Source organism: Balaenoptera physalus, assembly GCF_965194825.1.
Source record: "Balaenoptera physalus genome assembly, chromosome: 4".
NCBI classification, from domain to species: Eukaryota; Metazoa; Chordata; class Mammalia; order Artiodactyla; family Balaenopteridae; genus Balaenoptera; species Balaenoptera physalus.
In genome coordinates this window covers 80,607,839-80,619,955 of record NC_138891.1, presented here as the reverse complement: position 1 = coordinate 80,619,955, position 12,117 = coordinate 80,607,839, and the positions used below count along the sequence as shown (strand labels likewise).

At 36.8% G+C, this 12,117-nt stretch overlaps 1 protein-coding gene across 13 annotated transcripts in view; it reads left to right on the top strand.

Moving 5' to 3' along the window:
- Nucleotides 1-12,117, top strand: part of CFAP91 (cilia and flagella associated protein 91) — a 147,105-nt gene that overhangs the window by 45,792 nt on the left and 89,196 nt on the right. For all 13 annotated transcript variants that reach the window (XR_014263002.1, XR_014263003.1, XR_014263004.1 and 10 more), the window contains one exon: nucleotides 11,591-11,768. Coding sequence is in view for 7 of the 13 variants with exons in the window: in XM_082460042.1 (XP_082316168.1) it covers nucleotides 11,591-11,768 (178 nt within the window). In the remaining 6 variants the exon portion in view is untranslated. The remainder of the gene's footprint in view (nucleotides 1-11,590; nucleotides 11,769-12,117) is intronic.

Sequence of the window (12,117 nt, the reverse complement as noted above, 5' to 3'; positions counted from 1 at the left end):
AATTGCTGCATCATATGGTAGTTCTATTTTTAGTTTTTTGAGGAACCTCCTGTTTTCCATAGTGGCTGCATCAATTTTAATTTCTACCAGCAGTGTACAAGGGTTCCTATTTCTCTACATCCTTCCCAATGTTTGTTATTTGTAGACTTTTTGGTGATAGCCATTCTGACAGGTGTGAGGTGACATCTGATTGTGGTTTACATTTCTCTGATGATTAGTGATGTTGAGCATCTTTTCGTGTGCCTGTTGGCCATCTGTATGTCTTCTTTGGAAAAATGTCTCTTCAGCTCTTTTGTCCATTTTTTAATTGGGTTGTTTGGTTTTTAAGATATTGAGTTGTATGAGCTGTTTATATATTTTGATATTAACCACTTGTCAGTTATATCACTTGCAAATATTTTCTCCCCTTCAGTAGGTTGTCTTTTCATTTTGTCAGTGATTTCCTTTGCTGTGCAAAAGCTTTTGAGTTTAACCAGGTCCCATTTGTTTATTTTTGCTTTTGATTCCTTTGCCTTAGGAGACAGATCCAGAAGAATATGGCTATGATTTATGTCAGAGTGTTCTGCCTATGTTTTCTTCTAGGAGTTTTATGGTTTCAGGTCTTACACTTAGGTCTTTAGTCCATTTTGAGTTTATTTTGTATATGTTGTGAGAGAATGCTCTAATTTCATTCTTTTACATGTATCTGTCTCGTTTTCCCAGTACCATTTATTGAAGAGACTGTATTTTCTCCATTGTATATTCTTGCCTCCTTTGTCATAGGTTAATTGATCATAGGAGTATGAGTTTATTTCTGAGTTCTCTATTCTGCTCCATTGATCTCTATATCTGTTTTTGTGCCAGTACCATGCTGTTTTCATTACTGTAGCTTTGTAGTATAGTCTGAAGTCAGGGAGCATGATACATCCAGCTTTGTTCTCTTTTCTCAAATTACTTTGGCAATTTGGAGTCTTTTGTGGTTTCATATGAATTTTAGGATTATTTGTTCTAGTTCTGTTGAAATGTCATGGGTATTATGTTAGGGGTTGAATTAAATCTGTAGATTGCTTTGGGTGGTATGGACATTTTAACAATGTTAATTCTTCCAATCCAAAACACAGGATATTTTTCCATTTCTTGGTATCATTTCTAAATTCCTTCATCAGTGTTTTATAGTTTTTAGAGTATAGGTCTCTCACCTCCTTGGTTAAGTTTATTCTTAGTATTTTACTCTTTTTGATGGGATTTTGAATGGGATTTTTTTCTGTTTTGCTTTCTCTTTCTGATAGTTCATTGTTAGTGTATAGAAAAGTAAAAGATTTCTGTGTATTAATCTTGTATCCTGCAACTTTGCTGAACTCATTTTTAGTTCTAATACCTTTTTGGGTATTAGACTTTGGGTTTTCTATATATAGTATCATGTCACGACTTTGGGTTTTCTATATATAGTATCATGTCATACACAAAGAGCAATAGTTTTACTTCTTCCCTTCTAATTTGGATGCATTTTTTTTCTTGTCTGATTGCTGTGACTAGAATTTCCAATACTACATTAAATAGAAGTGGTGAGAGTGGGCATCCTTGTCTTTTTCTTATTTTAGAGTAAAGACTGAAAGCTTTTCACCTTTGAGTATGATGTTAGCTGTGAGTTTGTCATAAATGGCCTTTATTATGCTGAGATGTGCTCCCTCTATACCAACGTCAATGATAGTTTTTATCATGAATGGATTTTGAATTTTGTCAAATGCTTTTTCTGTATCTATTGAAATGATTGTGTGATTTTTCTCCTTCCTTTTGTTACTGTGGTGTATCACATTGATTGATTTGCAAACACTGAACCATCCTTTCATCCCTCAAATAAATCTCACTTGATCATGGTGTATGATCCTTTTTATATATTGTTGGATTCAGTTTGCTAATATTTTGTTGAGGATTTTTGTATCTATATTCATCAAAGATATTGGCCTGTAATCTTCTTTTTTTTTGCAGCGTCTTTGTCTGGTTTTGATATCAGGGCAGTGGTAGCCTCATAGAATGAATTTGGGAGTGTTTCATTCTCTTCAAGTGTTTGGATTAGTTTGAGAAGGATATTATTAGCTCTTCTTTATATGTTTGGTAAAATTCCCCTGTGAAGATGACTGGTCCCGGATTTTTGTTTGGTAGGAGTTTTTTAAATTACAAATTCAATTTCACTACTAGTGATCTGTCTGTTGAGATGATCTTTTTCCTCCTCATTCAGTCTTGGAAGTTTGTGTGTTTCTAGAAATTTCTCCATTTCTTCTAGGTTGTCCAATTAGTTGGCTTATAACTGTTAGTAGTACTTTGTTGTAAGTTTGTAAATCTCTGTGTTATTGGTTGTTACTTCTCCTCTTTTGCTTCTTGTTTTGTTTACCTGGGTCCTCTCTCTTTTCTTGTTAGCCTGGCTAAAGTTTTATCAATTTTGTTTATCTTTTCAAAGAACCAGTTCTTGGTTTCATTGATCTTTTCTAATTTTTTTTTTTTGCTCTATTTATTTCCTCTCTGATTTTTATTATTTCCTTCCTTCTGCTGACTTTGGGCTTCGCTCTTCTTTTTCTAATTCCTTTAGGTGGTAGGTTAGGTTGTTTATTTGAGATTTTTCTTGTTTCTTGAGGAAGGCCTGTATTGCTACAAAATTCCCTTCTAGAACTGCTTTTGCTGCATCCCATAAATTTTTGGAAGGTTGTGTTTCCATTTTCATTTGTCAAGATATTTTCTGATTTTCTCTTTGATTTCTTCATTGATCCTTTGGTTTTTAGTAGCATGTTGTTTAGTCTCTACATGTGTGTGCTTTTCTCATTTTTGTTGCCATAATTGATTTTTAGTTTCATACTGTTGTGGTCAGAAAAAATGCTTGATATAATTTCTATTAGATTTGTTGAGACTTTTTTTATGGCCTAGTATGTGATCTATCCTGGAGAATATTCCATATGCACTTGAAAAGAATGTGTATTCTGCTGTTTTTGGATGGATGTACTGTAGATATCCATTAAGTCCAACATATGGTCTATTGTATCATTTAAGACCACTAATGCCTTATTGATTTTCTGTCTGGATGATCTGTCCAAAGATATAAGTAGGGTGTTAAAGTCCTCTACTATTGTTATATTACTGTCAATTTCTCCCTTTTGTCTGTTAATATTTGATTTATATATTTATGTGCTCCAGTACTGGGTGCATATATGTTAACGAGTATAATATCCTCTCTTCTATTGATCTCTTTATCATTATATAATGCCCTTCTTTGTCTTTCTTTATAGCCTTTGTTTTAAAGTATATTTTCTCTGATATGAGTATTGCTACCCTCGTTTTCTTGTTGTTTCTGTTTCATGAAATATCTTTTTCCATCCTCTCACTTTCAGTCTCTGTGTGTCTTTAGTTCTGAAGTGAGTCTTTTGTAAGCAGCCTAGAGATGGGTCTTGCGTTTTTATCCATTCAGCCACCCTATGTCTTTTGATTGGAGCATTTAGTTCATCGACATTTAAAGTAATTGTTGATAGTTATGTACTTATTGCCATTTTGTTACTTGTTTTCTGGTTGTTTTTGTAGGTCTTTCCTGTTCTTTTCTTCTTCTTTTAGTTTCTTTTTCTTCCTTTGTGGTTTGATGATTTTCTTTACTAGTATGCTTATGTTCCTTTCCTCTCCATTTCTGCGTATCTGTTGTAGGTTTTTGATTTGTGGTTACCATGGAATTCCTATATTATGACCTATAACTACATCTACTTGTTTTAAATGGTAGTAATTTAAGTTCACACCCATTCAAAATATCTACCTTTTTCCTCCCCTCCTCCACATAGATTCTTACCTTTTATTATAGCCTTTTCTTTCCACTTACAGAAGACCCTTTAACATTTCTTTTAGGGTAGGTTTAGTATTGATGAGCTCTATTAGTTTTTTTGTTTTTTTTTTAATGATGACTAACTTTCAGTTATTATTTTCTTAATGGGTCAGAATAGCTCAAAGTCAATAGCACTTTTATTTTACTTATTTTATTTTTTATTTATGGCTGTGTTGGGTCTTCGTTTCTGTGCGAGGGCTTTCTCTAGTTGCGGCAAGTGGGGGCCACTCTTCATCGCGGTGCACGGGCCTCTCACTATCGCGGCCTCTCTTGTTGCGGAGCACAGGCTTCAGACGTGCAGGCTCAGTAGTTGTGGCTCACGGGCCTAGTTGCTCCGTGGCATGTGGGATCTTCCCAGACCAGGGCTCGAACCCGTGTCCCCTGCATTGGCAGGCAGATTCTCAACCACTGCGCCACCAGGGAAGCCCTCTATTAGTTTTTTGCTTGTCTGAGAAGTTCTTTATCTCCCCTTCAATTCTAAATGATAATCCTGCTGGATAGAGTATCCTAGGTTGCAGATTTTTCTCTTTTAGCACTTTGAATATATCATGTCTCTCTCTCTGGCCTGAAGAGTCTCTGCAGAGACATCAGCTGATAGCCTTATGGGTATTCCCTTGTAAATGACTCTTTGTTTTTTTCTTGCTGCCTTCAGAATTCTCTCTTTAATTTTTACCATTTTCATTATGATTTATCTTGATGTGGGTCTGTTTTGGTTCATCTTGTTTGGAACTTCCTTTGCTTCCTGTACGTGGATATTTGTTTCCTTCTTCAGGTTCCAGAAGTTTTCAGTCATAATTTATTCAAATACATTTCACAACCTTTCTCTCTCTTCTCCTTCTGAAACCCCTATAATGGGAATATTGGCACACTTGATGTTATCCCAGAGATCTCTTAAACTGTTCTCATTTTTTAAAGTTTGTTTTTCTTTTTACTGCACTGATTGGGTGATTTCCATTATTCCATCTTCCAGATCACTTATGCATTCTTCTTTATCACTTAGTTGCTATTCATTCTTTCTAGTGTGTGTGTTTTTTTTTAAAGACAAGCTTTTATTCATCTTCTTTTTTATTAATTAATTAATTTATTTATTTTTATTTATTTATTTTTGGCTGTGTTGGGTCTTTGTTGCTGCATGCAGGCTTTCTCTAGTTGTGGTGAGTGGGGCCTACTCTTAGCTGCAGTGCACAGTCTTCTCATTGCAGTGGCTTCTCGTTGTGGAGCACAGGCTCTAGGCACACAGGCTTCAGTAGTTGTGGCACATGGGCTCAGTAGTTGTGGCTTGCGGGCTCTAGAGAGCAGGCTCAGTAGTTGTGGTGCACAGGCTTAGTTGCTCCACAGCATGTGAGATCTTCCCAGACCAGGCCTCGAACCCATGTCCCCTGCATTGGCAGGTGGATTCTTAACCACTGAGCCACCAGGGAAGTCCCCCTTCTAGTGTGTTTTTTTTTTTTTTTTTAAAGATTTATTTATTGATTGATTGATTGTTATGTTGGGTCTTCGTTTCTGTGCTAGGGCTTTCTCTAGTTGCGGCAAGTGGGGGCCACGCTTCATCGCGGTGCGCGGGCCTCTCACTATCGTGGCCTCTCTTGTTGCAGAGCACAGGCTCCAGACGCACAGGCTCAGTAGTTGTGGCTCACGGGCCTAGTTGCTCCGCGGCATGTGGGATCTTCCCAGACCAGGGCTCGAACCCGTGTCCCCTGCATTGGCAGGCAGATTCTCAACCACTGCGCCACCAGGGAAGCCCTCTAGTGTGTTTTTGATGTCAGTTATTGTATTCTTCAGTTCTAACTGGTTCTTTTTTATATTTTCTAGTTCCTTGTTAAAATTCTCACTCTGCTCATCTATTCTTTTCCCTAATTCAGCTCGCATTCTTATTACTAATGCTTTGAATTTTTTATCTTATAAATTGTTTATTTCTGTATCATTATTTTTTCCAGGGGTTTTTTCTTGCTCTTTCAATTGAGACGCATTCCTATGTCTTTTCATTTTGCTTAACTTTCTCTGTCTCTATGAATTTAGGTGAAACAGTTACCCACAGTGATCTTTAATGGGTGGGCTTATGTACAAGTGTCCCTATATAGTCTGCATGTGCCCAGTGCCTTTGGTGGGAGAGCTAGATTTGACGTGAACAGAAGTCATTTGTTTACTCAGGGTGTGCTGGCAGCTATCAACTTGGTAGGAGGTAGGGTTGGAGATGGAGGGGATAGGGCCATAGCCAGGTGTGAGGCATGCCTTCCTCTCTGCTCAGTGGCCATCACTGCCCTATTGGAGCAGGGTCATCTCCCAAGTTGCTGGAGCAGAAACCCTAGGTTCAGCAATCAAATCTTGTAGTATTTTATTTATTTATTTATTTATTTTTATATGAACACCATTGAATTGTACACTTTATTTATTATTTATTTATTTATTTATGGTCGTGTTGGGTCTTTGTTGTTGTGTGCAGGCTTTCTCTAGTTGCAGTGAGTGGGGGCTACAGTTTGTTGTGGTGTGCGGGCTTCTCATTGTCGTGGCTTCTCTTGTTGCAGAACACGGGCTCTAGGTGCACAGGCTTCAGTAGTTGTGGCACGTGGGCTCAGTAGTTGTGGCTTGCGGGCTCTAGAGCACAGGCTCAGTAGTTGTGGCACATGGGCTTCGTTGCTCCGCAGCATGTGGGATATTCCCGGACCAGGGCTCGAACCCGTGTCCCCTGCATTGGCAGGTGGATTCTTAACCACTGTGCCACCAGGGAAGCCCTCTTGTAGTACTTTAAAAAGATGACTTATCATAGTCAAATGGGTTAATTGTACAAAATCAAGTTTAGTACAATATCAGAAAATTAACCAATGCATTTTACCATTTTAACAGAAAATGTCAGAAAAATGCTTCTATAGGTTCAGGAAAAGTACTGTTCGAGAACATTCAACATGAATTCATGTTATAAACTCTAAAGAAGCTGAGATCAGAAGGAAATTTTAGTAACTTAATAAAGGTTATCTTCGATAAACATAATACTAAAGGTGAGACTTGAGAAGCTTTACCCTTAAAATAAAGAAAAAGACAGTGATTCCTTTATCACCACTATTATTTAGCAATGCAGAGAAGATCCTAGCCCAGAGCATATTAAACTAGGCTATGACCCATCACCCACAGGGACATTTGGAAACCTGGGTGGTATTTTTGTATGTAATAATGATGAGACAAATGGGTTGGGTTTGGGGGAGGTAGGCTGGCATGGATACTAAACATCTTGCCCTGCATGGGGCAGTTTCATCCAACAATTAATTGTTTGCCCAATATGACAATAATAGTATCCTGATAGAGAAATAATTGAGTCAGTGCAGTAAGATAAGAGAAGAAGAATTAGGTATGAGGATTAGAAAGAAGAAGCAAAACTATATTTGCAGACAATGTACTCATATAGAAAAATCAAATGAAATAAATTATCAGAACTAAGAACCTCAGTTTAATAAGGTATCCTATTATGAAACCAATATACAAATATTGGTAATTTTTGTATGTATGAGCAATATGTAATTAGAAATATTATTGAAAAATCATATTTTTAATAGCAACAAATAACAAAGTCTCAGGAAAGCACTTAATAAAACATGCACAAGGCATTTATGGAGAAAAATATAAATTGTTCCTTAAGCACATACACAAAGATTTGACAAAAAAAGAGGAACATCATGTTTATAAATGGGAAGACTCATGCTTGAATAAGTATTATTTCTCTCATAAGTATTTTATATCTTCAAGCAATTCTAATCCAAATCTCTACTCGCAGTATAACCATGTATGTAAATCAGCATCTTTTCTCTTCCCAGAAATTATACAAAAGCAACAAGCCCAACTCCAAAAGAACAACTCCCAAGAACAAATTCCATTCTCAGTGAAACTCACATATATATGAGTCTTTGAACCACTAAATACTTGTAAGGACTGTGAAAAGCAGCTGAGACTAGGTAGCATGGACTGTGGAAGAGGGTCAGGAGAATCTCAGAAAGCTTGAGAAAAAATATGCTTTGTGGAGGCAAATTTGGCAATATTCAGAAATATTTTAAATGATTGTATTTTGTGATTAGTTGCTAGGCTCTAGATCCTTCTAAGGTTCCTAGAGAAATTCATACATGGGCATAATGAGACCAGTATTAGATGTTTGTTGCAGCATTATTATGTGTAATCAAAAAATTAGAACCAATCTAAATGTCAATTTGAGCAGATAGCTTAAATTGTGGTAGAGTCCTACAATGGAAGAAAGAAATTACGTCTCTATATATTGGCATGGCCAGATTCCCAAAACAAAGCTGAATAAAAAAGCAAGTAACAGAATATTTATGGTAAAATATCACATATGTAAATATTAAATTAAAAATATACTATATTTTGTTTATGTATAGTTCTTTTTCCTAGCTTTATTTAGACATAATTGACATGTAACATTGTGTAAATTTAAGATGTACTACATGATGATTTGGTACACATATATATTGCAAAATGATTACCACAATAAGGTTAGTTAACACATCCATCACCCCACATATTTACTGTGTGTGTGTGTGTGTGTGTGTGTGTGTGTGTGTGTGTGTGTGTGGTGAGGACATTTAAGATTCACTCTTAGCAACTTTCAAGTGTACAATACAGTTTTGTTAAGTGTAGTCAGCATGCTGTACATTAGCTCTCCAGAATTTATTCATCTTATCACTGAAAGTTTGTACCCTTTGACCACTTTCACCCATTTCTCCCACCACTGTGCCCCTGGCAACCACCAGTGTACTCTCTGTTTCTATGAATTCAGTTTTTTAGATTCCAGATATAATGAGATTATACAGTATTTATCTGTTTCTGACTGACTTATTTTGCTTAGCATAATGCCCTCAAGTTTCATCCATGTTATCACAAATGGCAGGATTCTCTTCTTTTTTTGTGACTATATATATCACTTTATATATATATATCACTTTATTTATCCATTCATCTGCCAATAGACACTTCAGCTGTTTCCACGTCTTGACTATTGTAAATAATGCTGCAATGAACATGGGGTGTAGATACCTCTTTGATGTAGTGATTTCATTTCCTTCAGCTATATACCCAGAAGGAAAATTGCTAGATCATATGGTAGTTCTATTTTTAATTTTTTAAGGAACCTCTATGGAATTCTTATGGAACTATTTGCCATAATGACTGTACCAATTTACATTCCCCCCAACAGTGCACAAAGGTTTCCTTTTCTCCACATCCTTGCCAGCACTTGTTATTGCTTGTCTTTTTGTGTGTGTGTGTGTGTGTGGGGTAAGAAGTAGATTTATTAATATCCTTTGTAAAGAGGTTGCAGGAAAATGGGGCTTGAAGAGGGTGATCATGTCCCAGGTCTCGGGTGAGTTCCTGGGACAGGCCCCCAAGAGAGGGTCCTTGGCTTCGCACAAGAAAGAATTAAACCATAGTAAAATGAAAGCAGAGATACACATTCCATAGGCAGAATGCAGTCCATCTTGGAAGAGGAGAGCGTCCTTTCTCTTCTTTTTGATAATAGCCATTCTAACAGGCATGAGGTGATATCTCGCTGTAGTTTTGATTTGCAATTCCCTGATGATTAGTGATGTTGAACACCTTTTCATGTACCTGTTAGCCATCTCTATATCTTTTTTGGGAAAATGTCTATTCAGGTCTTTTACCCATTTTAAAATCACATTGTTTTTTGTTTTGAGTAATATCTGTTCCTAATATATTTAGAATATAACCCCTTATCAGATATATGGTTTGCAAATGTTTTTGCCCATTTCATAGGTTGCTTTTTCATTTTGTTGATTGTTTCTTTTGCTGTGTAGAAGATTTTTGGTTTGATGTAGTCCAATTTGTTTATTTTTGTTTTTGTTGCTTGTGCTTTTGGTGTCATATCCAAAATATCATTGCCAAGACTAATATCAAGGAGCTTTTCCCTTATCTTTTCTTCTAAGCGTTTTACATTTAAGTCTTTAATCCATTTCAAGTTAATTTTTGTGAAAAATGTAAGATAAGGGTCCAGTTTCATTCTTCTGCATGTGAATACCCAGTTTTTCCAGCACCATTTATTGAAGAGACTGTCTTTTCCCTATTGACTATTTTTGACTTCCTTGTCAAATATTAGTTGACTACACATGCATGGGTTTACTTCTGGCTCTTTATTCTGTTCCGTTGCTCTGTGTGTCTGTTTTTATGCCAGTACTATACTGTTCTGATTACTGTAGCTTTGTAATATAGTTTGAAATCAGGAAGTGTTTCTTCCAATTTTGTTTTCTTAACATTGCTTTGGCTATATGGGTCTTTTATGGTTACATGTAAATTTTAGGATTGTTTTTTCTATTTCTGTGAAAAACACCACTGGAATCTTGATAGGGATGTATCTATGGATGGCTTTGGGTAGCAGGGGCATTTTAAAAATATTAGTTCTTCCAATCCATGAACATGGGATATATATATGTATTTTTACTTGTGTCTTCTTCAATTTTTTTCATCAATGTTTTAATAGTTTTCACTGTATAGATCTTTCACCTCCTTGGTTAAATTTATTCCTAAGAATTTTATTGTTTTTGATACTATCGTAAATGGAATAGTTTTATTTCTTTTATAGATATTGTTAGTGTGTATAAATACAACTGATTTTCATGTATTGATTTTGTATCCTGCAACTTTATTTATTTATTAGTTCTAACAGCTTTTTGATAGAGTCTTTAGAGTTTTCTCCACATAAGATCATGTCATCTGCAAACGGAGATGATTTTACTTCTTCCTTTCTGATTTGCATGCCTTTTTATTTCTTTTTTTAAAAAAATTATTTATTTATTTATTTTTGGCTGTGTTGGGTCTTCATTGCTGCGTGTGGGCTTTCTCTAGTTGTGGCGAGCGGGGACTACTCTTCCTTGTGGTGTGCGGGCTTCTCATTGAGGTGGCTTCTCTTGTTGTGGAGCATAGGCTTTAGGCACGCAGGCTTCAGTAGTTGCAGCACTTGGGCTCAGTAGTTGTGGCTTGCAGGCTCTAGAGCGCAGGCTCAGTAGTTGTGGCACACGGGCTTAGTTGTTCCGCGGCATGTGGGATCTTCCCGGACCAGGGATCGAACCCATGTCCCCTGCATTGGCAGGCGGATTCTTAACCACTGCGCCACCAGGAAAGCCCTCTTTTTTTTTTTTTTTTTGCTTGATTTCTCTGGCTAGGGCTTCCAGTTTTATGTAAATAGGAGTGGTGAGAGAGTGCACCATTTTCTTTTTCCTGATCTTAGAGGAAAAGCTTTCAGCCTTTCACTGTTGAGTATGATATTAGCTGTGGGCTGGTCTGTATAGTTCATGTTTGTTTCATATTTGTTTTTATTAGAGGGGGAGTATAGTGTAATACATAAGACCATAAGGGTCAGATTGCCATTTGCAAATTCTGAGTTTCACCACGTACTAACTATGACCTTTCTGCAAGTTATTTTGATATTTCTTTGTATTTCAAAATATGGATTTTTCCAATATAGGACATTCCAAGGTGTGATTGTTTCATAATCACCTAATATCTTCAAATACTTTCTAGCATCTTACATGTAACTAAAATGTCTTCTGGCTGAATTGTTAACAAGAGACAGTGCAGGGCAGATAATAAACTCTGAGGCATATCTGGAGATGTGTCCTGATATCATTTCATCCTGTCATAGCCCTTGAATTTAAAGAGGACAGGAACTGAAAGGGAGTAAATTAAATACTGGTAGGTACATGAGTTTGTCTGTGTGTTTCTAAAGTGTTCTGCTTCATCTTCCAGGTCGAGGTCTCCCGGCAGGACAAGCTGAGGTAGAGATGATAGAACGTGCCCGGGAGAAGCGTGCTTGGGAAGCCACTCTCCCCGCTCTGAGTGACACCTCCCAGTTTGAGAAGAGGAGGAGGATGATGAATGCCATGGAGAGGAAGGAGTGGGCCTTCAGAGAGCAGGAGATCGAAAAGTAGGTTCTTAATCACCCAGATAATTGCTTCGGCACAGATGGGATTAATGTTAATACTTTTAGCCTTTAGAGCGTTTTCCCAAATGTATGGGTTTAAAAGCAATCCTTAATCTGTAGTTAGGAAATTGGGCTTCAGGAGCAATAGCTCTATAATTTTCTCTCCAATAATATAAAAATGTATAATGCCTTCTTTGTGTGTGTAGTTCAGTGTGGAACCCAAATTAAAACAATTCCTCAAGGCATCTCTGATTCTTCTCTTCCCTTTTCTCTTTAGGGTCTTACCTAGAATCCCACTGATTTCTGCAAAATGTCTTTCAAACTGTCCCTTTCTGTTCATTCCCAGTGCCAT